This window comes from Carcharhinus amblyrhynchos, chromosome 10, assembly GCF_965287045.1.
Source record: "Carcharhinus amblyrhynchos chromosome 10, sCarAmb.v2.hapA, whole genome shotgun sequence".
Lineage (NCBI taxonomy): Eukaryota > Metazoa > Chordata > Chondrichthyes > Carcharhiniformes > Carcharhinidae > Carcharhinus > Carcharhinus amblyrhynchos.
Genome location: NC_137333.1, coordinates 106,015,187 through 106,042,721, shown reverse-complemented (window position 1 = coordinate 106,042,721; position 27,535 = coordinate 106,015,187). Strand labels below are relative to the sequence as shown.

At 46.6% G+C, this 27,535-nt stretch overlaps 1 protein-coding gene across 1 annotated transcript; it reads left to right on the top strand.

The window, feature by feature from the left end:
* The first annotated feature begins 1,082 nt into the window (after positions 1-1,082).
* On the top strand, positions 1,083-26,956 carry rnf169 (ring finger protein 169). Its single transcript, XM_080197740.1, has 6 exons — positions 1,083-1,410; positions 9,432-9,508; positions 18,846-19,019; positions 20,268-20,386; positions 21,734-21,833; positions 22,700-26,956. The coding sequence occupies exons 1-6, from the start codon at positions 1,104-1,106 to the stop codon at positions 23,744-23,746; spliced, it is 1,824 nt and encodes a 607-aa protein (XP_080053866.1). The 5' UTR covers positions 1,083-1,103; the 3' UTR covers positions 23,747-26,956.
* Positions 26,957-27,535: the final 579 nt, after the last annotated feature.

Genomic DNA, 27,535 nt, shown 5'->3' with positions numbered 1-27,535 from the left:
GGCACAATACTCCAGATGTGGCCTCACCGACACCCTACACGACTGCAACAACACTTCCCCACTTTTATACTCCAGTCCTTTTGCAATAAATGCTAACATCCCATTGGCCTTTTTATTGTGTGCTGCATCTGCTTATCGAGTTTCTGCGATTCATGAACACAGACACCCAGATCCCTCTGCCAGGATGCATTTTGAATCTGCTTTCCATTTAGGTAATAATTTGCCTTTCTATTTTTCTTTTGGCCGGAATTAGAAAAGGGAGTAAATTAAGGGTTAATTTTAGAACAAGGACCAGCCAGTTAGAGTAGCATAGGGACAAAACCAGAAAGTGCTGGAAAATCTCAGCAGGTCTGACAGCATCCGTGGAGAGAGAGGAGAGCTCCAGTCTGGATGACCCTTCCTCAGAGCTGGGAGCTCCATTCTCTCCCCACAGAGGCTGTCAGACCTGCTGAGGTTTTCCAGCACTTTCTGCTTCTGTTTCAGATTCCAGCATTCGCAGTATGTTGCTTTTATATTAAAGTAGAATAGATTAATCAGTTAGTTAGAGTTAAATTAAAGATCAGTTAGCTAGAGTAGATTAGGAGCTGGTTAAAGTTAAAAAAGAGTTGCTATATTAGGCGTGAGTTAGAGATAGGTTAGAGAAGAGTAGATAAGGGACTAGTTAGAGAGAACAGCTAGTTTGATTGGCATAGAAGTTAGTTAGGTTAATCAGTTGGTTAGAATGAGGTTAGTGAAGAGATCAGTTAGTTAGAGTAGATTAGGGGCTAGTTAAAGTTAAGAGAGATGGTATATTAGTGGTTAGTTAGAGAATGGTTCTCGTTAGTTAGAGTAGATTAGGGGCTAGTTAAAATTAAAAAGAGAAGGTATATTAGGGGTTAGTTAGAGAATAGTTATAGTTAGAGTGGACCGGGGTTAGTTAGGGGGAACATTGCTGGATTAGTTAGGGGTTAGATTTGGGTTAGAGCCGGTTAGTTTGATTAGGAGTTAGTTTAGAGGCTGGATCAGGGCGCGCTCCCGCTTTCCGCGCCCCGCCGCGCGCTCCCACCGCGCGCCCCCGCGCGCCCCCCGCGCGCTCCCGGGGGGCGGGGCTGCTCCGTCACAAGATGGCGGGCCGGAGCCGGAGCGGGAGCGGCAGCGGGGAGCGGGCCCGGAGAGGGCGGCAGGGAGCCCGGCTCCAGACTCCGGGCCAGGCCGGGGACAGCGGCCTCTGCCGGGGCTGCCTGAGCCGCGCGGGGCCCGAGGCCGGGATAGGCCTCAGCCTGGGCCTCGCCTGCCCGCTCTGCCGCCGCACCGACACCGACAGCAGCCGGGCCACCGGGGCGCCGCTCTGGCAGCAGCGAGGCCGCAGGAGGAAGCAGCAGAGCCGCTGGAGGCAGCGAGAGGAGGCGGCGGAGCAGCGGCTGGAACCCGGTGAGAGCGGCAGGGCCTCTGCCAGACTGGGCCTGGGGAGGGGGCAGCGATCCAGTGGATCCCCGTATATCCGAGTGAATCACTAAGTGGACCGACCGTGGATCCCTGATAGACACAGTGGATCCCTGACAGACTCACCCCCCAGTGGATCTCCGACAGATCCCACTAGAGGATCCCTGACAGATTCTCCCCAGTGGATCCTTGCTAAATCCACTGTGGTGGATCCCTGACAGCCCACCCCCCACCATGGATTCCTGACAGACCCCCAGTGGACCCCTGACAGATCCCCCCAGTGGATCTCTGACAGACCATAGTGTGCAGAAAGAGGCCCTTCGGCCCATCAAGTCTGCACGGAACACAATCCTAGCGAGGCCCTACCCCTTATCCCTACATATTTTACCCCCTAATCCCTCTATTCTACACATCCCAGATCACTAAGGAGCATTTTATTTAGCCCAGCCAATCAACCCAACCTGCACATCTTTGGACCCCCCAGTGGATCCCTGACATACCCTGCTCCAGTGGATGCATGACAAGCTCACCCCTCCCCTCACTGGATCCCTGACCCCATAGTGGATCCCTGACAGACCCCCCACCTCCAGTGGATCCCCACCCGGCCTCCCCCTGTAGATCCCTGATAGGCCCCCAATGGATCCCTGATAGCATCCCATCCCACGTGTACCCCCCAACATACCTCCCCAGAGGATCCCTGAAGTCGCACAGTGGATCCACAACTGACCCCTTCACCAGGTGGATTCCTGCTTGACCCCCTCCCAGTGGATCCCGGGTAGGCTTCCAAGTGGATCCCCGATAGCTCCCAAGTGGATCCATGGTAGATCCAAAGTGGATCCCTGGCATACTCCCCAGTGGATCCCTGACAGGCCATCTTCAAATGTGTCCCTGACAATCCTCCCTCCAGTGGGTCCCTGATATCCCCTTCCCACAATGGGTCCTTAGGGCCCCCAGTGGATCTGTGATAGCACCCCCAGTGGATCCCTGATTTACTCCCTCCCCCACCGGGTCCCCGACGGACCTCCCCCAGTGGATCTACAATATAGTGACTCTGCGGTAAACCCTTTGACTCCTCACCAGTAGACCCCAATGGGTCTCTAACAGACCCAATGTATCTATAATAGACCCATTGGATCCATACTCCAATATGTGGACCCGCAATAAATGCTCTGGATCCCCAGTTGACTCCAGTGGGTCTCTAAAGACCCAATGGACCCATAATCCAACGAGTAGATCAGTAATAAATACTGTGGTTCCCCAATAGACCCCAGTGAGTCTCTAACAGACCCAGTGGATCCGTAATGGATCCTGCGGATCCCTGATAAACCAAATGTATGCCTGGTGAATCCTCAGTAAAGCCAAATTTGATTCCTGATAGACCCCAGGGGTCCCCAATAAACCCAAAGTGGATCCCACATTTAATCTTGATAAATTCTACTGAATTTCCAATAAACCTCAGTGGACCCCCAAGTTGATCCCAGCAAGTCCATGATAGATCCCAGTTGATCCCTGATAGAGTCCAGAGAGAAGTGAAGAGAAGAATATCAGCATGCGGAAAGTGGCAGTGGCTCTGAAATCTAAAAATGTGGGAAGAAAGTGGCTCTGATGAAGGGTCATCTATACTCAAAACATTGGCTCTGTTCTCGCCTCACAGATGCTGTCAGCCTGTTGAGATTTTCCAGCATTTTCTGTTTTTCTTTGGGAAGAAAGGGGCTGGGGAAGGTGGTGTTTACCAAGAAATTGGGGTATTAGGCTGACATCAGGAAGGATATTCTGATTTTGAACTTGATTGTTTTCACTGGAAAAACCGAGGCTGAGGGGAGACCTGATAGAGGTCTAAAGAATTATGAGAGGCAAAAACAGGATGGATAGTCAGAGGCTTTTTCCCAGGGTGCAAGTGTCAATTACAAGGAGGCATAGGTTCAAGGTGAGAGGGGGAAAGTTTAAGGGAGATGTGCGGGGGGAAGTTTTTCACACAGAGTGGTGGGTGCCTGGAACACGCTGCCAGAGGAGGTGGTGGAAGCAGGCACATTAGCAACATTTAAGCATCTGAATGGGTACATGAATAGGGAGGGAATAGAAGAATATGGACCAAAGGGCATCATGATCGACACAGGCTTGGAGGGCCGAAGGGCCTGTCCCTGTGCTTTACTTTTCTTTGTTCAATGAGCAGCACGGTGGCATAGTGGTTAGCATTGCTGCCTCACAGTGCCAAGGACCTAGGTTCAATTCCAGCCTAGGAGTTTGCACATTCTCCCTGTGTCTGTGTGGGTCTCCTCCCACAGTCCAAAGATGTGCAGGTTAGCCTAAACCCTAGTGTCAGGGGGATTAGCAGGGTCAATTTGTGGGGTTAAGGGAAAAGGGCCTGGATAGGATTATGGCCGGTGCAGACTTGATGGGCCGAATGGTGTCTTTCTATACTGTAGAGATTCTGTGATTCTAAAAAGGCTTAGGTGCAGAGTGAGGAGAGAAGAGGTTATGTTGGGGTAACATTAGGGATTGCTGCTTGGAATGGGGTCATGGAAAGGGAGGGAGACCAAGTGAATAGGTAGAATGGTTAGGTGAGAAGCGATGGAATGAAGGAGAATGAGAGAAAAGGGCAATCTTGCATCATTTAAAGGAATGAGAGGGATGGGGTCAGAGGGAAAGGATGACCCTGGAGGAGTTTTGTGGGGAACACAGAAAGGGGATGTGAGCTGAGAATTTGATAGAGTAGATTTTCTGAATGACCTAAACTGTTTACTTTAAATGTGACTCAAAATCACTTGACAATTGGCTTGCAGAGCTGAATCATAGACTAGTTCTGTTTGTATGTGAGTTCCCTCACACAGGACTTGACTAAGCATGTAACTATCTTTACTCTGGTTGGGTTAAAGTTGATGTATGCAATGCTGCAGCACAGGAAGAGACCATTTGGTCCATCACATTTCTGCTGGCCTTATGAAAAAGCGACACCTCCGCCCCTGATACCACATCCTCTTAATTTTCCCACACAGTAAATCTTTTCACTTACTTTGAAGAGTCAGTTTAGATTCTGTTTCTACCACTGATTCTCACAAGACATTGCCCATCCTGACAGCATGTTTCTTTAAAAATTATTTCTGCTATTACTTTTGTACTTTTTAGTGATGATTTTTAAAAATGCCCTGATGTTACAGACTTGCCAACCTGGAAAAATGTTTTTTTTTGTTTTGTGTTACCAAAATCTCTCAAAATTTGAGTCTCTATTAGAATGAAAAGGGCACCTGTTTCCCCAAGTCTCCTCGTATCATCTTAGTCAATCTCCCTTTTTCCCCATGGTTTGACAACTTTTCTGAAGTAAAGCACTGAAATCTCTATGCTGTATTGTAACTGATGATTTGTATAGGTTCAGCATTACGTTTGTGCTCAATCCTATGATATTATAAAAGGTTTTGGTAAGAGTAAATCAAAACTGTTTGCAATGGGAGAAGGGTCACTAACCAGAGTGGCACAGATTGAAGACAATTTGCAAAAGAATTGGTGGTAAGAATTTTTTCACACTGACTTGTTGTGATCTGGAAGGCGCTGCCTGCAAGGGCATTAGAAGCAGATTCAGTAATAGCTTTCAAAAGAGAAATGGATAAATACTCAAAAAAATGCAGGGCAATGGTGAAAGAGTGGCGAGAGTAGGAATAATTTTGGAGACCTGTTACTGGCACATGGTGCTAAATGGCCACCCCTTCTGCTGTAAGGTGATGTGGTACTCAAACAAGACTTTGCAAACTTTGTTTGACTGCCTCATACACCCTTGGGTAACCCAGTAAAGACTGAAAGCTTAAATAAGAACAGGAAATGCTGAAACTCATCAGGTAGGCCGCATCTATGGAGAGAGAGAGAGACAGTTAATGTTTTCCTCATTCTTTCTCAGAACTTGTTTGGAAGACTGAAAGTTTGGATGTTTCTGCTAATAAGTGCCTTGAAACAGTGCTGAATATTATACAGGATTGTTTTTAAATGAGGGAATTGTCCCTGCAACCCAGCGTGCCATGTCTCTAGAATCATAGAATCCTTACAGTGCAGTTCAGAAACAGAGTGTGACAGGCTCTGCCTGTGAAGTCTGTTGTGTAGTCTCCATGGGAAGCACAAACCTGAGACCCTAGTGAGTGTGATAATTATCTAGAGCACAGTCCCAGACCACTACTAGCTGTCTCAAATTTGCTGGCTGGTGTTCGGCTGGTAGCACCCTCTCCTCAGAGTCAGGCGATCGCAGATTTAAGCCCCACTCCAGAGCCCTGAGTACTTTAGCTACACTAATTCGTCCAGATCTGATGCTGAGGGAGTGCTGCACGGTTGGAGATGCTGTGTTCTGGATGAGATGCTCTCGCTGGTGAATGTCACCGTTGGAAAAAGGGCTTTCATTTATGAACAACTCATTTTACAATCTCAAAACACTTGAGTCCAAAATGCTTTGCCAGTAGTGAAGTAACATCTGAAATGTAATCACTGCTCTAATATAGGAAATGTGCTAGTCAATTTGCACACAGCAAGATCCCACATCAGCATTACGATAACGAGATAATCCATTTAAGTTATGTTATTGTTATGTTATGTATTGTTAAGTTAAGTTATGATGTGTCTAGGGCGGTGGATAGAGGAGAGCCGGTGGATGTGGTGTTTCTTGATTTTCAGAAGGCGTTTGACAAGGTCCCTCACAAGAGGTTATTACAGAAGGTCAGGGGGCATGGAGTTGGGGGTAGGGTGTTAGCGTGGATAGGGGATTGGCTGTCAAATAGGAGGCAGAGAGTGGGGGTCAATGGGTGCTATTCGGATTGGCGGTTGGTGACTAGTGGAGTGCCCCAAGGGTCGGTGCTGGGGCCTCAGCTATTTACCATTTATATAGATGATCTGGAGGAGGGAACTGAGTGTATGGTGTTGAAATTTGCTGATGACACCAAGATTGGTGGAACGGCAAATTGTGCGGAGGGTGTGGAGAGTCTGCAGAAGGATCTAGATAGGCTGGGCGAATGGGCCAGGAACTGGCAAATGGAATTTAATGTTGGCAAATGCGAGGTGGTCCACTTTGGTAGGAATAATGGTAGGAAGGACTATTACTTACGTGGCGAAAAACTGCAGCAGGCGACGGTGCAGAGGGACCTCGGGGTCCTTGTGCATGAGTCGCAAAAACCCAGCCTGCAGGTGCAGCAGGTGGTCAGGAAGGCGAATGGGATGCTGGCCTTCATAGCGAGGGGGATTGAGTATAAAAGTAGGGAGGTCTTGCTGCAGCTGTATAGGGCATTGGTGAGGCCGCAGCTGGAGTACTGTGTGCAGTTTTGTTTGCCGCACTTGCGCAAGGATATTTTGGCCTTGGAGGGAGTGCAGAGGAGGTTTACTAGGCTGATTCCGGAGTTGAGGGGGTTGAACTATGAGGAGAGGCTGAATAAACTAGGCTTGTACTCGTTAGAGTTTAGAAGAATGAGGGGAGATCTCATTGAGATGTATAAGATGATGAATGGGATGGATAGGATAGAGGTGGAGAGGCTCTTCCTGCTCAGAAAGGACAGTAGGACTAGAGGGCACAGCCTCAAGATAAAGGGGGGGGGGGGGCGGTTTAGAACGGAGTTGAGGAGGAACTTCTTCACTCAAAGGGTGGTGAATCTCTGGAATTCTCTGCCGGTTGAAGTGGTGGAGGCTGCCTCGCTAAATATTTTTAAGACGCGGGTTGATAGGTTTTTGATCGACAAGAGGATTAAGGGTTATGGGGAGAGGGCGGGAATGTGGAACTGAGCCACGACAGATCAGCCATGATCTTATTGAATGGTGGGGTAGGCTCGAGGGGCTAGATGGCCTACTCCTGCTCCTATTTCTTATGTTCCTATGTTCTTATTTGAGAGGGTTAATATTGGCTGGGGCACGGAAGAATTTCACTGCTCCTCTTTGGAGTCTTTTACATTCACTTAAGAGAGTTGCTTTAAGGTCTCATCCAAAAATGGCATTTCTGACAGTGCAGCACTCCTACAGTACTGCACCAACAGTGCGGTGCCCCCTCAGCGCTGCACTGACAGTGCCAGCCTTGATTTTTATGTTGTCCCGGAACAGGAGAGTTCTTCCCCAATATCCCAACCATTATTTATCAGCCAATCAACCCCACGTAAACAGATTACTTGGCCATTACTCATTGTTTGATCTTGCTGTGTTTGGCTGCTGTATTTCTTAACTATTGACAGTGACTGTGCTTCAAAAACATAGCTATTGTGTAGCACTTTAGAACCTGTGTGTGTGTGTAAATTGAACACGGAAAGCAGTACTAGAAGCTGTTAATTAATGATTTTGTACAAAGTGTCAACCCCATAAGAAGTGTTGGGAAAGCTGTTGAACTCACATGTCCTTCAAGTGTATTAGTTTTCTAATTGGTTAGTTAGGGCCTCTTGTTCAGGTGTGTTTATCGAGGAAATATTTATGTAATCTGTTGTCTTTGTGAAGAACGTGGCAGTAGGAAGTGGCTATTCAGCCCCTTAACTCTGTTCTGCCATTCAGTTGAATCATAGTTGATCTTTATCTTAACTACATTGACTTGCCTGGCTTTCATAACACTTAATACTTTTACTGAACACAAATCTGTCAGTCTCAGTTTTAAACTTCCATCAGTCCCCAGCATATTATTTGAGAGGGGATGATGATGTGGTAATGTCACTGGCCTAGTGATTCAGGTGCCCAGGGTAGTGCTCTGGGAACATTAATCCACATCCAATCATGGCAGTTGTTGGAATTTAAATTCAATAAAATGTGGAATTAAAAGCTTGTCATAGAATGTTGTTGTAAAAGCCCATCCAGATCACAAATGTCCTACAAGGAAGGAAATCTGCTGTCCTTACCTGAACTAATCTACCTGTTGACTCCAGATCTGCGCTAATGTGGATGACCCTTAACCACCCTCTGAAATGGCTGAGCAAAACACTCAGTTCGAGGGCAATTAGGGATGGGCAATAAATGCTAGGCCTTTCCAGTGTCTTCCACATTGTATGAAATATTGAATTAGAAGCATGATTTACACTCTCCTTTGTGTGGGGAAGTGCTTCTTGACATTCCTCCTGAATGGTCTGAAAAGTTCTGGACTCTCCCAGTTTGGCAGTGCCTGGAATTCACAATTCTGAACCTTGTTTTCAAATTTCTCCATGGCTTTGCCCCCTCCCTAACTCTGCAATCCTCTCCAGCTCCCTGACACCTCATGGAATCAGCCCTCCTCTACTTCTTCAACATCTCTCCAATTTTCATCATCCTCCTGTTGGTAGCTGTGCCTTCAGCTGCAGAAACCCTAAGCTCTGGAATTGCCTTCCAAAACCCCTCTATCTCTCCTTCATCTGTCAAGACACTCCTTAGAACCACTACTTTGTTAAAACTTTTGGTAGCTGTCCTAATATCCCCCTCTGTGGCTCAGTATCAAATGTTGTCCGCTACCACTCCAGGGGAATCACATGGGACGTCCTATTACAGTAGATGCTGCTCCCGATTCCTCCCTGTGCCACATTCCCAGGAGTGACTCTTTGATCTCTGCACTATCAGGACAGAGATTGTTTCCTCTTTTCCTCAGAGTGCCCACAATCTGCTGTGAAGGGCAGGCTTTGGTTTATTTATAGAACCTTATCTGTGTTCAAAATGACGAGGGATTTTTACAGGAAGGTTGGGAGTAACAGTGTTCCCACTGGCAGAAGTGTCAGTAACCAGAGCACACAGGTTAAAGATAACTGGTAAAAGAAGCAGAGGACGGGAAATAAGATATGGAAACAGCTTTGGTGATGACTTTTAAAAAGGAATTGGATAAATGCCTGAATGGGGGGGTTTTCAGGGCAGTGGGGTAAGGGCATTAGAGTGGGGTCAATTAACCCACTCTGATGAAGAGTCACATACAATGGATTATATGACCCCTCACTATGCTGTGATGCCATGATTATTGTGCTTAAATGGGGAAAGGATAATGGTCACTTCAGGTGCCTCATAACAAGGGAGTTGGGTTTGTCCTGAGTTGAGTTTGCCTTTTTTTGTGCTTGCAGAACCTGTGTTCCGTGCTCCCCTGGTGCTGAGTAAAGCAGGCGATGTCCGGGAGGGGTTTGAGAACCAACTCCGACAGGTACTGTCCTCTGCCACTTCAATTATTCCAGTCGACTGTTTACAGAACGAGGAGGAAAGCAGGAGGGGAATGGGACAGGGATTGGTGAGGTGGAGAAAGGCTTTCACACGCTCTCCCTGTCAACCTTGAATAAGTTGAACTGTTGCCATTTGTTACTGATGATTTCTGGGTTCATTTAGGTTTGGGTCGATAAGTGGCAAGTAACATTCATGTCACAGGAGTGCCAGGCAGCAAGTGTCCCTGTGCGGCACACGAGCATCTCCAGCAGTGGAACCACCGCCTCTGGGCAGCACAGCGCCCATCAGCTCTCTCATTAGATGATGGTTTGCACCCTGTTTAATTCTGTTAAGCATCACGTGACTGCATGGCAATTTCTGCTGTATTTACTAAAGAGGAAGACTGCATTGAGAAGATGTATGATTCACTAGCCTCTGTTTTCTCTGAGCTCTGTTGACAAGTTGAGCTTTGAGTTTTTGCTCCCCTCTTCCAATTCCCCTCCTAACAGTCCACTTCCTGAAGTCACAGCCTTCAGCATTACCATCACTGAATCCCCCACTGTTAACATCCTGGGGGCTGCCATTGATCAGAAACTGAACTGAACCAGCTATATACATACTGTTGTTTCAAGGGCAGATCAGAGGCTGAGAATTCAGTCTCCTGTCCGCCATCTACAAGTTACAAGTCAGAGAACGTAATGGAATACTCCCCACTTTCCTGGATGAGTGCAGCTGCAACAACACTCCAGAAGCTTGACACCATCTTGGACAAAGCAGCTCACTTAATTTGCATCCTTTCCTCCACTTAAAACATTCACTTCCTTCACCACAAAATCACAGTGACAACTGATATGCAAGATGCAATACGTTGACACTCCAACCAGGGAGGGGCCATACTAGATTTGGTATTGGAGAATGAGCAGGCCAGGGGATTGATGTTTCAAAGGGGAAGCATTTTGGGCTTAGTGACCATAATTCCATAAGATTTTGGGTCTTCATGGATACAGACAAGAGTGGACCTCGGGTGAGGGTGCTTAATTGGGCGAGGGCCAATAACATCCAAATTAGGCAGCACTGAGGAATGTGGATTGGGAGCAGCTACTTGAGGGCAAATCCACATCTGGCATGTGGGAGGCTTCTAAAGGCCGGTTGATTGAAGTGCAGGACTGGTATGTTCCCATAAAAATGAAGGATAGGAATGGCAGGATTCGGGAACCATGGATAACAAGGGAAATTGTAAGCCTAGCCAAAAGGGAAAAGGAAGCATTTGCTCGGTCCAGGCACCTAAAAACTGACAAAGCTCTTGAGGAGCACAGTGAAAGTAGGGAGGAACTTAAACGTGAAATCAGGAGGGCTAAAAGGCGCCATGAAATGTCTTTAACAAACAGGGTCAAGGAGAATCTCGAGGCTTTTCATGTATATATTAGGAGCAAGAGGGTAGTAACAGTAAGAGTACGCCCACTCAAGGACAATGGAGGGAAGTTATGTGTGGAGCCACAGGAAGTGGGTGAAATCCTTAATGACTGCTTTGTATCGGTATTCACCAAGGAGAAGGACATGATGTTGAGGTCAGGGATAGGTATATGAACATTCAACAGAATATATTGAAGAATGAAGTGTTGAGTATCCCAAATTGCATCAAGGCAGACAAGTCCCCAGGGCCGGATGGGATCTATCCCAGATTACTGCGGGAGGCAAGGGGAGAAATAGCTGGGGCTTTAACAGATATCTTCACATCCCCTTTGACTACAGGCAAGATCCTAGAGAACTGGAGATGAGCCAATGTTGTTCCCTTGTTTAAGAAAGGAAGCAGGGATAATCCAGGAAATTATAGGCCGGTGAGGCTGATATCAGTGATGGGAAAGCTTATGGAGAAGATACTGAGGGACAGGATAAATTTATGCCTGAGTTATGCTGTAATGGCAGAACTCTTAGGAACATTAACATATGGAGGGATCTGGGTGTGCAGGTCCACGTTTCCCTAGAAGTGGCAACACAGGTTGCCAAGATGATTAAGAAGGCACATGGCATACTTGCCTTCATTAATCAGGGCATTGAGTACAGGAGTTGGGGAATCATGTTGCAGCTATAGAAAACCTTGGTTTGGCCACATTTAGAGTATTGTGTGCAGTTCTGGTCACCATATTATCAGACGTGGAGGTGCAACGAAGGTTCACCAGGATGTTGCCCAGTCACGAGGGTGTTGACTATGAGGAGAGGTTGAATAAACTAGGACTGTTTTCACTGGAAAGACGGAGGCTGAGGAGAGACCTGACAGAGGTCTACAAAATTATGAGAGACATAGACGTAGTGGATAGTCAGCGGCTTTTTCTCAGGATGGAAGTATCAATTAATAGGGGACACAAGTTCAAGGTGAGAGGGGAAAAGTTTAAGGGAGATGTGCAGGGGAAGTTTCTCGTGCAGGGGAAGTTTCTCATGCAGAGCGGTGACTGGAACACGCTGCTAGAGGAGGTGGTGGAAGTAGGCACACTAGAAACATTTAAGAGGTATCTGGGTATCTAGAAACATTTAAGAGGTATCGACCGAGTAAGGGCAGAAGGTTTTTTTTAATTTGGGCATCGTGATTGGTATGGGCTTGGACCAGTGGACCTGTTCCTGTGCTGTGCTTTTCTTTGTTCTTTATGCATTCACCAAGGCTCCTCCAAAGGCACTTTCCAAATCCATGACCACTACTTTCTAGAAGCAGCAGACAAATGGTTCCCTTCCGAGTCACTCACCACCCTGACTTGAAAATCAATTGCTGTTCCTTCACTGGACAAAATCCTGGAATTCCCTCCCTAACAACACTCTGTGTACCCACACCTCATGGAGTGCAGAGGTTCAATAAGGCAACTTACCACCACCTCTATTTAGGGCAATTAGGGAAGGCGATGGCCTAATGGTATTCTCAAGAGACTATTAATCCAGAAACTCGGTTAATGTTCTGGGGACCCTGTTTTGAATCCTGCCACGGCAAATGTGGAATTTGAATTCAATGAAAAAAAAAATCTGGATTTAAGAATCTATTGATAACCATGAAACCATTGTCGATTGTTGGAAAAACCCATCTGGTTCACTAATGTCATTCAGGGAAGGAAATCTGCCATCCTTTCCTGGTCTGGCCTACATGTGACTCCAGAGCCACAGCAATATGGTTGGCTCTCAACTGTCCTCAGGCAACTAGGGAAGGGCAATAAATGCTGGCCAGCCAGTGATGGCCATGTCCCATGACTTAATTTAAAAAAAGCACCCTGTGAACTAATATATTTAAAAAATCCTCTTAACCAGTTGCCATCTCTTCATGTGTGACTCAGGATAAGCTGTTGAGTGAGGAACATTATGGCCAGTCCAGTTTGCATACGCTCTACCCAGCCCTTTGCCAGGGAGAGTCATTGGTTAGGGATCCTGAATAATCCTGTTGCTGCCCAACTAAGATCAAGATCACTAGAAATTAGTCAGATTCAAAAATACTAATATAATGAAGGCCGTTGATGGGCCTGGAATAAAGAGAAGAAAGTATTGATCATTTGAATAAAGCACCCAGAGTGACTGTGTTGAGTTTTGTTCAACCTCAGGAAGTGTATCGGTGCAGCACAAGTTCATCTGGTCTTTGCAGGATTAATTTACAAGGTCAGCTTGCATAATCTCTGCTTGAATTCCCTTGAGTTCAGGAGGTTGGATCTAGCTGAGGTGTTTAAGATGATTAAAGAATTTGATTGGGGTGGGGAGAGTCCACAATAAGGGGGGACTTTAAAATTCTTGCCAGGTTGTTCAGGGGAGATATCAGAACAGACTTCGTAGCACAAAGTTTCTACCCCTTCCCCCCCCCCCAAAACTGTTGAGGGTTAATTGAAATTTGCTGCCTGAGCTTGCTAGATGTTTTGGTGATGAATACTATGGGATGTGGAGCTACAGGTAAATGGAGTTGAATTACAGATCTCTGTTATCTAATTAAAAACGGTTTGAGGGGCTGAATGGCCTCCTCCATTGGCACCGATCTGGAAACTTTGAGGATCATGGTATCTTCATGAACTGTCCCGATGCTATTACTGGATTTTTAACTGGACGGAGAGTCCAGCTGTTATCTTATGGAAACAAGTCTGTGCATGTTCCTGACACCCTGGGAGTCAGGCCAAAGCTTTTGAGCTGTATAGGGAGGAGAGCTGGGAAGGGAGCCAGGAACTGGGCTCTATTCAGAATAAACCCAGACGTCTGCACAACAGAACTTTCTCTGTGTCAAATCATTTAGCATTTTGAAGCTTCCATTCTGCTTATTATGCCAAAGAGCTGAATCTTCGTCACAGGTTTGTATATGAGTTTAGACTGCTTCTTGCTGTGTTGTTTGAAGAAACCTCCCTCTTTCCCCAGCACCCCTAATATTTGTGCAGTTTTTGTCTTTTGTCAAGTCCAAATGCAGGCAGTGGATAGGAATGTGCAATTTTTTAAATTAATTCATCGGATGTAGGCCTCGCTGGCTAGGCCATCTTTATGCCTGTCCCTAATTACTCTTGAGAAGGTGGTAGTGAGCTGCCTTCTTGAACTGCTGCAGTTCCTGAGGTATAGGTACACCCAGAGGAAGGGAGCTCCAGGATTTTGGCCCAGCGACAGTGAAGGAACAGTGATATATTTCCAAGTCAGGATGGTGAGTGACTTGGAGGGGAACTTGCAGGTGGTAGTGTTCCCGGATATCTGTTGTTCTTGTCCCAGTCTAGATGGTCATGGGTTTGGAAGGTGCTGTCTAGAGAACTTTGGTGAGTAGCTGTAATGAACCTTGTAGATGGTACACACACCTACCACTGTTTATCGATGGTGGAGGGAATGAATGTTTGTCAATGGGCTGCCAATCAAGTGGGCTGCTTTGTCCTGGATGGTGTTGAGCTTCTTGAGTGTTGTTGGAGCTGCACCCATCCAGGCAAGTGTCATAGTCATAGAGGTTTACAGCATGGAAACAGAGCCTTCGACCCAACTTGTCCATGCCACCTTTCTTTTTAAACCACTAAGCTAGTTCCAATTGCCTACGTTTGGCCCATGTCGCTCTATATCCATCTTACTTCTGAAACTGTCTAAATGCTTTTTAAAAGACAAATTTGTACCCGCCTCTACTACTATCTCTGGCAGCTTGTTCAGACACTCACCACCCTCTGTGTGAAAAAATTGCCCTTTTGTATCTCTCTCCTCTTATCTTAAACAATGCTCTCTAGTTTTAAACTCTCCTACCTTTGGGGAAAGATGTTGACTATCTACCTCATCTATGCCCCTCAATATTTTACAGATCTCCATATAAAATCACTCCTATGCCTTCTACACTCCAGGGGAAAAGTCCCACTCTATCTAGCCTCTCCTTATAAATCAAACCATCAAGTCCCGGTAGCATCCTCATGGGGTGTATTCCACCACACTTCTAACTTGTGCCTTGTAGATTGTGGACAGGCTTTGGGGAGTCAAGAGGTGAGTTACTCACCACAGGATTCCCAACATCTGGCCTGCCCTTGTAGCCATAGTATTTATATTGCTGGTCCAGTTTTTGGTCAGTGGTAGCCTCCAGATGTTTGTGGGGGTTCAGCAATGGTAATGCCATTGGATGTCAAAGTGCAATGCTTATACTCTGTCTTGTTGGAGATGGTCACTGTTGTGCACTTCTGTGGCACAAATGTTACTTGCTAGTTCTCAGCCCAAGCCTGAATATTGTCCAGGTCTTGCTTGCACTTGGACATGAATTGCTTCAGTATTTGAGGAGTCATCAGCGAACATCCCCACTTTTGAATTTATGATGGAAGGAAGGTTATTGATGAAGCAGCTGAAGATGGTTGGGCCTAAGACACTACCCTGAGGGACTCCTGCAGAGATGTTCTGGAGCTGAGATGATTGACCTCCAACCACCACAACCATCTTCCTTTATGCCAGGTATGACTCCAACCAGCACAGAGTTTTTCAACTGATTCTCATTGATTCCAGTTTTACTCGGTCAAATGCTGCCTTTGTGTCAAAAGCTGTCACTCTCACCTCCCCTCTGGAATTCAGCTCTTTCGTCCATGTTTGAACCAAGGCTGTAATGAGGTCAGGAGCTAAGTGACCCTGGCAGAATCCAAACTGGGCGTCACTGAGCAGGTTATTGTTGAGCAGTCGCTGCTTGATAGCACTGTTGATGACCACTTTACTGATGATCGAGAGTAGACTGGGCGGTAATTGGCCGGGTTGGATTTGTCCTGCTTTTTGTACAGGATATACCTGGGCAATTGTTGGGTAGATGCACTAAAAGAGCTTGGCTAGGTGGGCAGCAAGTTCTGGAGCATAAATCTTCAGTGCTATTGCTGGAATATTGTCAGGGCCCACTGCCTTTGCAGCATCCAGTAGCTTCAGCTGTTTCTTGATATCATGTGAAGTGAATTGAATTGGCCGAAGATTGAATTCTGTAACGCTGGAGGTGTCTGAGATGGATAATCTACTCAGCATTTCTGGCTGAAGATTGTTGCAAACGCTTCGGCCTTATCTTTTGCACTGATATGCTGCAGTGGTGCTACCAAGCCACACATGGTGATGGACACTAATGTCCCCCACCAAGAGTACATTCTATACCCTTGTCACACATGGTGCATTCAGCCCAGAGGAAAGGGGTGCGATTTGTGGTAATCAGCGAGTCCTCTTGCCCATGTTAGACCTGATGCCATGGGACTTCATGGGTCTGGAGTTGAAGTTGAGGACTCCTAAGGCAATTCCCTCTCAACTGTACACCAGTGTACTGCCATTTTTGCTGGGCCTGTCCTGCTGGCGTGACAGACATAATGTGGAGATGCCAGCGTTGGACTGGGGTAAACACTGGGGTTTGATGAAGGGGCAAACCCCAAAAGCTTGTGAGTTTACTATCAAATAAATTGGTTGGACTTAAACCTGGTGTTGTCAGACTTCTTACTATGACAAGACATACCCAGGGATAGTGATGGTGGTGTCTGGGGCATTGTCTGTAAGGTATAGTTATATGAAGATGACTTTGTCAGGCTGTTGTTTGACTAGTCTATGAGACAGCTCTCCCAATTCTGGCACAAGCCCCCAGTGTTAGTTAGAAAGACTTTGCAAGGTTGACTGGATTGGATTTTCTGCTGTTGGTTCTGGTGCCTCGGTCAATGGTGGGTGGATGGTCCACCCGATTTCATTCCTTTGAGACTTTTTAGAGGCTTGATATAACTGAGTGTCTCGCTCGGCCACTTCAGAGGGGCGGTTAAGAATCAACCACATTGCTGTGGGACTGGAGTCACATGTAGGCCAGACTGGGTAAGGACCACAGATTTCCTTCCCTAAAGGACATTAGGTGAACTATGTGGTTTTCATGGTCATCGATAGATGTTTAATTCATATTCCACCACCTGTCGTGGTGGGATTTGACCCTGGGTGCCTGGATTACTAGTATAGCGACAACACCATTATGCCACTACCTTTTTGAGCTGCTGCAGTCCATGTGGTGTCAGTACAACCTACACTGCTGTTCGGAAGAGCGTTTCAGGATTGTGACACACTGAAGGAACTGTGATATAATTACAGGATGGTGTGTGACTTGGGGAGGAACTTGCTGAAGTGCATCTTGTAGGTGGTGGACTGTTATTCAGTAAAATGCTGCAGCCATTCTCCAGACAGCAAGATCCCACCAACAACAATGAGGTGATCAGTTGAATGATTTTGTGTGTGGGCATAGATAAGGGAAGTGCACGGCCCAGGTAATACTGTCTGCTGTATCTATCCTGCATGTTTTGAGATCTTTTATATCCATCCAAACTCTCAGGCAAAGCTCTTAGGTTAACACCTCATTCAAACTCCAGCACTGTATCCTCTCTGTACTGGAGTGCCTGCCAAGATGATGCACTCCTAGATTCTGCTATTAATGTTTCAGGTTTGTCTTTCTACAATAGTAAAGTCAGCGAGAGGAACAAAGTGAGAAAACAGAAAAGGATGGAGCAAACGCCCAGTGACTGAGGCTGCAGAGAGCCAATAGATTTCATATTGCTATGTTTTGTGGGGTTAAATCCATGGCCTCACTCCCTTCTATCTCCAGTTTTCAATCCCACAACTAATATTACCTCTAAACAAACACAGCCCCAGCACATCCTCAGAGTTCCCTCACAGGCCAGCCCCAGGTTAATTCCTTCGGATTGACACCGCCGTGGTAAATCACCTGCCAACTCAGAAACAATTCAAAAGTACATTGCACACGACTCTCTGAGAGCTCACTCCTCCTCCAGTTCTGGCTCTTGAGAATTCAGTAAGAAGTCTCACAACACCTGGTTAAAGTCCAAAAAATCTATTTGGTAGAATAAGCCACTAGCTTTAGGAGCGTTGCTCCTTCGTCAGGTGAGTGGGAATTCTGTTCACAAACAGGGCATATAAAGACACAAACTCAATTTACAAAATAATGGTTAGAATGTGAGTCTTTACAGGTAATCAAGGCTTAAAGGTAGAGACAATGTGACTGGAGAGAGCGTTAAGCACAGATTAAAGAGATATGTATTGTCTCCAGCCAGGATAGTTAGTGAGATTTTGCAAGCCCAGGCAAGTTGTTGGGGGGGGTTACAGATAGTGTGACATGAACCCAAGATCCTGGTTGAGGTCATCGTCATGTGTGCGGAACTTGGCTATCAGTCTCTGCTCAGCGACTCTGCGCTGTCGTGTGTCATGGAGGCCACCTTAGAGAACGCTTACCCGAAGATCAGAGGCCGAATGTCCGTGACCGCTGAAGTGTTCCCCAACAGGAAGAGAACACTCTTGCCTGGTGATTGTTGAGCGGTTTTCATTCATCCATTGACGTAGCGTCTGCATGGTCTCCCCAGTGTACCATGCCTCTGGACGTCCTTTCCTGCAGCGTATCCCACTTAACTGACGAAGGAACAGTGCTCCGAAAGCTTGTGGCTTTTGCTACCAAATAAACCTGTTGGACTTTAGCCTGGTGTTGTGAGACTTCTTACTGTGTTTACCCCAGTCCAACGCCGGCATCTCCACCTCTTGAGAATTCCAGGTTTTAATTGTTCCGTTATTGGTGGGTGTGCCTTCAGCTGCTGGGGTCCTAAACTCTAGAATTCCCTCCCTAAACCTCTCTGCCTTTATTGATTTAAGCTTTTGGTCACTGGTCTGAATATCTCCTCATCTGACTCATTGTCAAATGGTCACACTCATGCTGTTGAAATGATAGATTCATGTTGAAGCAGATTTGTTAATAGTAGCAGTACATACTCACCTCTCCGAATCACACACATTTCTTCCCCATCCATCCCTTTCCAAGTTCCCTGCAGGATGGGGTTGGGTGGGACAGGGTTGAGTGCAGAGTGGCTACAGATTATAACCTTTTCTCCTTCCAGTACGAGGCAGAGAAGGAGAGCTTGAAGGAAGATGATGACTCGGTCACAGCGGAAATAATTCAGATTATTCTGGCTGAGGGGGAACAAGAGAAACAACAAGTGGAGAAAAAGAAAACAATAATGGAGCAGGTGAAAAGGGATGAGGAGCTGGCGAGGAAATGGAACCGCGAGTTTGTGAGTTTTTAAGTTCCTCTCATATCTTTCCCTTTCCCTTGTTCTCCCTTGCCCTCTCCCTGAATGTTAGACCTGCAAATGATGATGGAATGACTATACCAATGTGAATACCGTTTCAAGACAGAGGGAGTTGGGGATGAGGGATAGTTAGAATGTCTGAAAACACATCCCAGGCGCAAGGAGCCATGTCACTACATCAGAACAGGAGAGGACAAATCATAGCAGCACAACTAGGAGGAAATGAGGAACCAGTTCATCTGGTTTGATGCTGCTCGAGGGGGAATGTAGGTTAAAAGGCCAAGCTTGTCTCCTTTTGTACTGGGAAACTGAAACGCTGTGACAGGCACGTCCGACTTTAGTGATATTGGCCCAGGACATTGAGGCAAATTCGCTGATTCCTAATGTAGGTTGTGGTCTGTACACCCAGAGAAAGCAGAACTGACAGTGCGGCGCTCCCTCAGCACTGACCCCCTGACAGTGCGGCGCTCCCTCAGCACTGACCCCCTGACAGTGCGGCGCTCCCTCAGCACTGACCCCCTGACAGTGCGGCGCTCCCTCAGCACTGACCCCCTGACAGTGCGGCGCTCCCTCAGCACTGACCCCCTGACAGTGCGGCGCTCCCTCAGCACTGACCCCCTGACAGTGCGGCGCTCCCTCAGCACTGACCCCCTGACAGTGCGGCGCTCCCTCAGCACTGACCCCCTGACAGTGCGGCGCTCCCTCAGCACTGACCCCCTGACAGTGCGGCGCTCCCTCAGCACTGACCCCCTGAGTGACGCCTGGCTTATTGCTGAACTTGTGGTGATGTGAGGATAAAGTAGTACCAACCAAACTAATTTACCAGTGAAACCATCTTCTGGTCGCACAGGCTTAAGGTGCAAGGGGTGAGGTTTAAAGGAGATGTACGAGGCAGATTTTTTACATAGAGAGTAGTGGATGCCTGGAACCTGTTGCCAGGGGAGGTGGTGGAAGCGAATGCAGTAGTGACTTTTAAGGGGCGTCTTGACAAATACATGAATGGCATGGGAATAGAGGGATATGGTCCCTGGAACGGTAGGAGATTTTTGTTCAGTTGGGCAGCATGGTCGGTGCAGGCTTGGAGGGCCAAAGGGCCTGTCCCTGTGCTGTAATTTTGTTTGTTCTTTGGTGCATGTGCTACTCAGTAAGTGTCATCAGGTTATTTTAATGGAGGAAGTTTCAGTTTGTTTACTCAGATATGAGATGATATATTAGATTTTTTTCCCACAGGCTATAGATAATATGTCGGATTCAGAGAACGAGGAACCAGTCAAACGCATGTCTACCCGACAGTGGGGATCAGGAGCCAACAACAGGCTGAATGCCAACAATTCTGGTCGGTTTGCAAGGTAACCCGAGTCCTGACCTCTTGGTGTATCGTGCGGCTGTAATGAAACAACAATCCTCTGAACGGAAACTCTGCTGGCTGTGCCCCAACTCACACCAAGCTGTGTTGACCCATTGCCCCTTCTGCTGGCTGATCTACATTGGCTGCTGCTCCAGCAACACCACAGTCTGACAATTCTCATCTGCGTGTTCAAATCCCTCCAGGGCCCTCCTCCCTCTCCCAATCTCTGTAAAATCCTAAAGCCCTGTGACCTTCTGACATCACTGCTAACTTCCAGTTTTGGATTCCAAGGGAATCTTAATCTTCATAAATTGTCAGGGTGTCAGATTGGAAATCACAAGTATAATGTATATCAAAATTACACTCCAACAAATCTTCTATTCCAGCATTGGTGTGAGGAAAGGATGCTTCACCTTGGGAGTAATTCCACTGATGAATTAGGAATTATTTTATCAAAACAAGCTTCATCCATAACACAGTTTAAATAGACCTCTAACAAAATGAATCAGTTTAACTCTTAAAACATTGAACAAGAAACAAACTCTTAACTTCTTCTTACTATTCCGTTCCAGTTGAGCAATATTTCTCTTCTAGACTTTAACCCCTGTTTGAAAATAATCGGCAAATTCAGGCAGACTTGCTTTGACTTGTGTTAACAGCCTTGGAGCTCCCAGAGTGAATTTGGAGAGAGCGCGATGTTTGTAGGCTGCTATTTTTAAGCAATCCTCTCCGGCAACTAAACTCAGAAAACTTTTTCTCAGCTGCAAACCTAGCTCATTCCATTTCGAGTATCACATGACTAAATGATCCTATATACCTAACTCTCCATTACATTAGCCAAGAAAACACCCCAAGGGTCCTCTTCCTTTGTAAACAAACTCATTAAGCCTTCTGCTAAATAAACACTTAGATGGCCAAAATCAGTAATTATCCTGCTTTCCAGCGTCTGCTGTACGCCTGCCAGACAAACCAACTGCTTGTAACAAAACACTGAATCTTAAAGTAGTCCCTCCTTAACATAACGTATATAAATAGTACAGCTTCATTGTACAGTCCACCATCGGCAACTGCGCCTTCAGCCGCCTGGGCTGGAATTCACTTCCGAAATCTCCCCGCGTCTCTTTCTGTCTTTTAATACGCTGAATAAAACTCACGTATTTGAGCAAGTTTCTGACCATGTGTCCCTAATATCGTCTCCTATGGCTTAGTGTCAATTTCTATCAGTAATGATTTCTGTGAAACACCTTGTGTGACTTTGCGACGTTCAGGGCTGTATATAAATACAGGTTGTTGCTGAAATGGCCAGGAATGAAGCTGCCTCTCCCTCACTCTTGGCTCCTTATTGCAGTACGCTGAGTGTCAACTCGGAGGAGAACCGGAGCTGGAGCACGCCAGTGGAAAATAACCAGAGCCGAAGACCAACCCCTCGCAACGACAGCAGAACCAAGGTACCCATGACTACAGCAGGAATGGCATTGCCATAGTGAGGTTTGCTGCACCTTGCTAGGTGGTAATGTAATTTGCCTATTGTTTGGAAATATGGGTGATGCTGTTCCAATAGTGGGCACAAGAGCCTTCCTTTGTCTGCTTTCTCCAATTTCCTTTATTCTTTCAGGGGATGTGGGTGTCACTGGTTGGGCCAGCATTTGTTACCCCATCCCTAATTGCCCTTGAACTGAGTGCCTCACTCGGCCATTTCAGAGGGCAGGTAAGACTTGACCACATTGCTGTGGCTCTGGTGTCACATGTAGGCCAGACCAGGTAAGGATTTCCTTCTCTAAAGGACATTAGTGAACCAGTTGGATAATCGATGATAGTTTCATGGTCACCAGTACTGAGTGAAGTTTTCAGTTCTGCCAGTACTTTACAGTTGTGGTCTCCTTATTTAAGACATTTGCAGAAGAGGCAGTTCAGCGAAGATTCACTAGGTTGATTCCTGGGATGAAGGGGTTTATCTTGCGTGGGAAGGTTAAGCCTACACTCACTGGAGTTCAGAAGAATGAGAGTTGATCTTACTGAAACATGAGATTCTGAGGAGAATTAATACAGGTGATGCTGAGATGATTGTTCAGCCCATCAGGTCCCTGCTGCTTTTTATGCTCCGCACAACTGTCTCCCCACTCCTTTTCCCTTTACCCTAGTGTCTATCCTTCTTTTGCTGTTTTGCTCAGCTAGCTTCCTCTTCTGTGACAGATAATGATTCTCATATTCATGTGATGGTGAGTTTCACAAGTGTCCAACGGTTTCCAGCTGTTCAAGACCATGATTTTATCTATGATGGTTCCTCTCCAATCTTTCTCCCTTTTGTTTTTAGACAGTTTCGGTTTCCGCCCATTCACTCGGCACCAACAATGCAGTCAATATCCTGGCCTCCTCTGAAAACAGCCGTTCCAACTCTGCCCCCAACCTGAGCTCAGAGAAGCGGTCCCCTAGTGACCCAACAGTATCGGGACCGTGCAAGAGGGAGCGGTCAGCCAGCCCTGACAGCAACGACAGCATCTCTGGGGAGTTTAACCACTTCAAGCCTATCATCTGCTCACCCTGTACCCCTCCCAAGAAACTGCCAGATGGAAGAGTGATGAAACCCCAAATTGTCAAATCGACCCCCCGGAACCTGGGCTGTGGCTTCCACAAACCAACAACCACCACCTCGTATGACCTGAACCCCAATCTCCTGGAGAAATGGGGCCAGATCCTGCAGGACCGCCATGAGGCGAAGATGGCTTCAAAAAGTACTCTGACCTTGGAGGAGGAGGAGGACGACGACGAAGGTGCTGTTCCCAAGCTGGAGACAGTGGACGAGCTCACTGGGATGGAACTGACTTCAGCCTCCTGCTCCCCCAGGGGGCTTGGATGTTTAGACTCGCAGAGCACCCTTCGGCTCATGGACTACTCGGAATCTGGTGAGCTTCCTGAGCCCAGCCTTGAGCATTCCCAGGTGTGGAACAGCAGTGCGGAGCTGAGTCCTGTCTGGCGAGAGGCTGCGAAGCAGGCGAATGGGCCTCACCACGGTTCCAGCGGCTCGATTCCTGCACGCACTGGCTCAAAGCAAAGCAAAGGACTGGTCGGCAGTGGAAGTGGATTGAATGAGTCCTCCCAGCCACAACGCGGCAGGAAAAGACACCATAAGACCAAGCACACAGCAGCATCCAAAATCAAACGGGAAAAGCGGAACCCGGAGGGGAACAGCAGCATTAACGCCCAGGTATCTTTCACTAGCGTGCGACAAGAGGAAGAGGACCGGAAGATGGCAGTCAGGCTGCAGAGACGCTACAATTTGGAGCGGACTGCTGTTAACCGTCAGAAAGGCAGCCAGGATGGTTATCCACTACGGACAAAAACCAACTTCAGAGCGAAGTAGCTGGACTGGGATGGTGTATCCCCTCTGCTCTGCCTCGCGCTCTCTGCCTTCCAGTCTGTGTGATCTGCAGCCCGTACAGGAATAATACAGTCTTTCACTTCACACAGTTTTTTTTGGTCCTTCTTGTTGTTGCTGCAGAATTACTGACTGTAATTTCACTGTTTGACTTTCTTCCCCCATCTCCCTCAACCCTAGAGCAATCTAAACAATGGATCACCCAAGGTTTTGAGCTTCCAGCTCCAGCCCTGTGTGGTTGGGTGGAACCCAAATGCCCTGTGTAATCAGAGAAGTGATGGATGTGATTGTTGAAGATTCATACTCCTGATTCCTTTTTCCACAGGCCAATCTGCTGCTGGTATTAAAATATCTAATTGGACACAATGGAGCAGAAGCCACCCAGGCTGAGGATGTCACTCCCCATCCCTACCCTGGGGGGGGTAGTACTGGGGTTGTGTTGTTGGAGTAAGGTTTGGGGAGAGGGGACATTGTGGACTGTAGAATATTGCACATCACAGGCTCTGTGCCTGCAAATGACCTTGTCATAATTGAGAGTGATTTTTTTTTAAAAAGGGGATCAATTCTCTGGGGTTGCAAAAGGAGGATTTGTGTTTCTGATCCCTCCTCCTGGTTTCCGTTTCCTTCACTAATCCTATTTCCATATCATGTTGGGAGGGGTATTTAATGCTGTCAGCACGTACCCCTGCCTGAAGCAATGCATCAGAGTTGGTCAGGGTTTGAGCATCTGTCTCTCTCCTGGTCTAACTGGCAGGAAATGATCAGCAGTTCCATAAGGCCCCCCCTCTTCCCTGACCCAGCAATATCGCTGGGCCAGAGGGTCATGATTTAAACATTCCCCCTCCCCCACCACTTCATAATCTGAGGGAGAGCCAGTGTGCAAGATAGTGGAAAGTGTGGCATCATTTCCCAAGCTCCTATTAAGTGGCCCAGGAATTCCATCTATGAATGACGACTGAATGTTTTGTTGCCCTTGTTGATTCCGATTGAATAGGAAACTGCCCCTAGCGCACAGTACACCTGTAACCCTTTATGTGTGTTCCAAGAACTCTCCCGCAGGTGGATGTATCTGATCGATGTGCCACTTTGCCTGTGGAAGGTGGGTGAGGCTGCAGCAGAGCTGCTGTGAAGCCAACGGAATAACTGATGGTAAACGAGAAACACCCCTTTGGTATGGTGACAGCAGCTTACCCCGCCGGCACCCAGAAATCCCCCTGAACACTTTCATTCTACTGAAGGTTGTTAAATCACCATCTTGAGAGAAGAGTTTATTTTCTTTACATTGTTTAAAAATTTGTACTTTTCAGAAATTCCTCCAAACCTGCAGGTAAACATAGCCCAGTTCACCTTCTCCGTGCTATTCAATGCTTTAGGTCTAGCAGTGTAATCGGTACTTGCTACGCTTATAGAAAGTCACCAGTATTCTTTTGAATATTTCTTTTAAAACATTGTGCCTCTGTGAAACCTGCAGGTAAAATAACCTGGTGTACGTATTGAGCAGCCTGCACACATTAACCACACTGTAATCTCTGGGTTCTGGACACATCAGTGTGGACCTCGACTTCCTCTGATTCTCTGAACTTGTGAGCCACTGTCCTTGCCGTGTGCCACCCTCTCCAATTCCTGCAAGCTCCTCTCATGAAGAGGGCAAGTCGGAGTTAGCTGCAAGCTGATTCCATTGCAGGGTGAGGAACAAGGGGATTCCTTAGCGAGAAGTCCTTGCTCTCTCTGCTTGACGTGGTGTCACAGTGCTGAATGTGAGTGCACTCTAAAGCGAGAAATCAGTGAGGAGCAACTTGAGGATCTGACCATTCAAAAAAAAAATCGATGGACCCTTGTCAATCTTTGCTCTGGTAGCTAATGCAGTGACTCCTGAGATCCTCGTACTCACTGCTTTGCTCTACACGCTGTCCAGAGCGAAATGTGTTAATGGGTGAGCTTGGAATGCAGGTCGTCAGAAAGAGATCACAGTGGAACCCGCTGGAAGCCAGGTTAACCAGGTGCCAGAATGCGTTGCATATTCTCATGAGTTAATTTCGCATGTACAGCACAGACCATTTGGTGCCACAGGTTAATACCAGTGTTCACACCCCACACATAAGTCTTTCCCCCCCCCCCGACTCCATTCCTTCCCGTCTGCCTGTCAGATGTGTGTTTTGTTCACACTAGTGTTTGTTGTACTATGGCAATTCATTCTTTAAACCCTGTCGATTAAATTACTTCCTGTATTGGCTCCTAAACTGGAATGGGAAATTAAAACAAGGGCTAACTATTTTTGTAATGATGTGGAAAGTATGAAGACATTTTGTGTATGAAACCAATATTGGACTAATGGAACAAGTGGATATTTTGTTAATATACTTTATACAAAATCCAGTAAAGCACTTAGTCTCCTCTTAATCCGTTTAAATTCTTTAGAGGAGAAATATTTGCCAAAGAGAGATATAAAAAAAATGTTAAGGAGAAGAGTTTGTGAAAGAATTTTCAGGAAAGGAGAACGCAGTTACATAAGCGATGTTTGCACAGAGTGAAATTTTATGCTGAAACTTGACAAATTAGTGCCAAAAGGAGTTGGTCTGAGGGATCTCTGTGTGTGCGTATATAAAGAAAAAGACTGTCCAGTCTATCTTGTTTGCTTTTTCTGGTGTCTGTCTCCATTGTTCTGTGGCAAAAAAAGTGAAACTTCATTAACTTCCCCCCACACCTCCCAGATATCACAAGTTGGGAGTTGATCACTTGTTACCTGTGACAGGTTCTGTGTCCTAGCAGGTAGTTGGAGTGGGAGGTTCCATTGTAACTGAATTTATTTCCACTGCGTGAAGTTATTAATCTGCTTTCGTCTGTATTAATAATACAAAGATGGTAAATCTTGATTTTGGAGAAGGCTGGACAGTGAAACCTCACCCTGAGAATCCCAGCCCTAGTGTTTCTGAGCTTCAGAAGCACTGGCAAAGTTAAAATACTTGAGGTTTTAATCTCTTATTTTAACACCAGTGGCATCCCAAATGGATAATTATTGCTATTAAAGTACTGGGGATAGGAATATTGAGGTTAACATTGTTACCAGTCTGGAATTTGGCATTTTAAAGGTGTCAAAATTGGAAAATAGAAGCAGGAGAGTCTGCTGCACCATTCATCTTGATCATGCAGAGAGTGGGGAATTGGTGGGACTCTTTGCCACAGAAGGATGTGGAGGCCGGGTCATTGAGTGTCTTTAAAACAGAGATAGATAGGTTCTTGATTAATAAGGGGATCAGGGGTTAGGGGAAGGGGCTGGAGAATGGAGATGAGAAAAATATCAGCCATGATTGAATGGTGGAGCAGACTCAATGGGCCAAGTGGCCTAATTTTGTTTCTATGTCTTATGAAATTGAAGAAACAGGTTTAATGTTCCTCCAAAAGATGACACTTGCTAACTATCAAATTCAATATCCTGATTTCTGCCCCCCTTCCTCGATCCCTTTAGCCCCAAGAGCTAAATCTAATTTCTTCTTGAAATCAGACACAACATTTTGGCCCCAACTACTTTCTGTGGGAGTGAATTCCACACATTCCCCACCCTCTGGGTGAAGACATTTCCCCTCACCTCAGTTCTAAAAGGTTTACCCCCTTATCCTCAAACTACCCCCTAGTTCTGGACTCCCCCACCCGTCAGGAACATTCTTTCTGAATCGACCCTGTCTAACCCTGTTAGAATTTTATAAGTTTCTGTGAGATTCCCTCTCACTCTTTCAATGACTATAACCTAAACAATTTAGCCTCTCTTCAAATGAC

Bases quoted from the DNA above. Each gene is read 5' to 3' on its own strand.
- rnf169 (XM_080197740.1), top strand. From the start codon at position 1,104: ATGGCGGGCCGGAGCCGGAGCGGGAGCGGCAGCGGGGAGCGGGCCCGG. The intron at 19,020-20,267 runs GTGAGTTTTTAA...TTTTTCCCACAG, and splicing joins GGAAATGGAACCGCGAGTTT to GCTATAGATAATATGTCGGA. The intron at 21,834-22,699 runs GTACCCATGACT...TTTTGTTTTTAG, and splicing joins GCAACGACAGCAGAACCAAG to ACAGTTTCGGTTTCCGCCCA.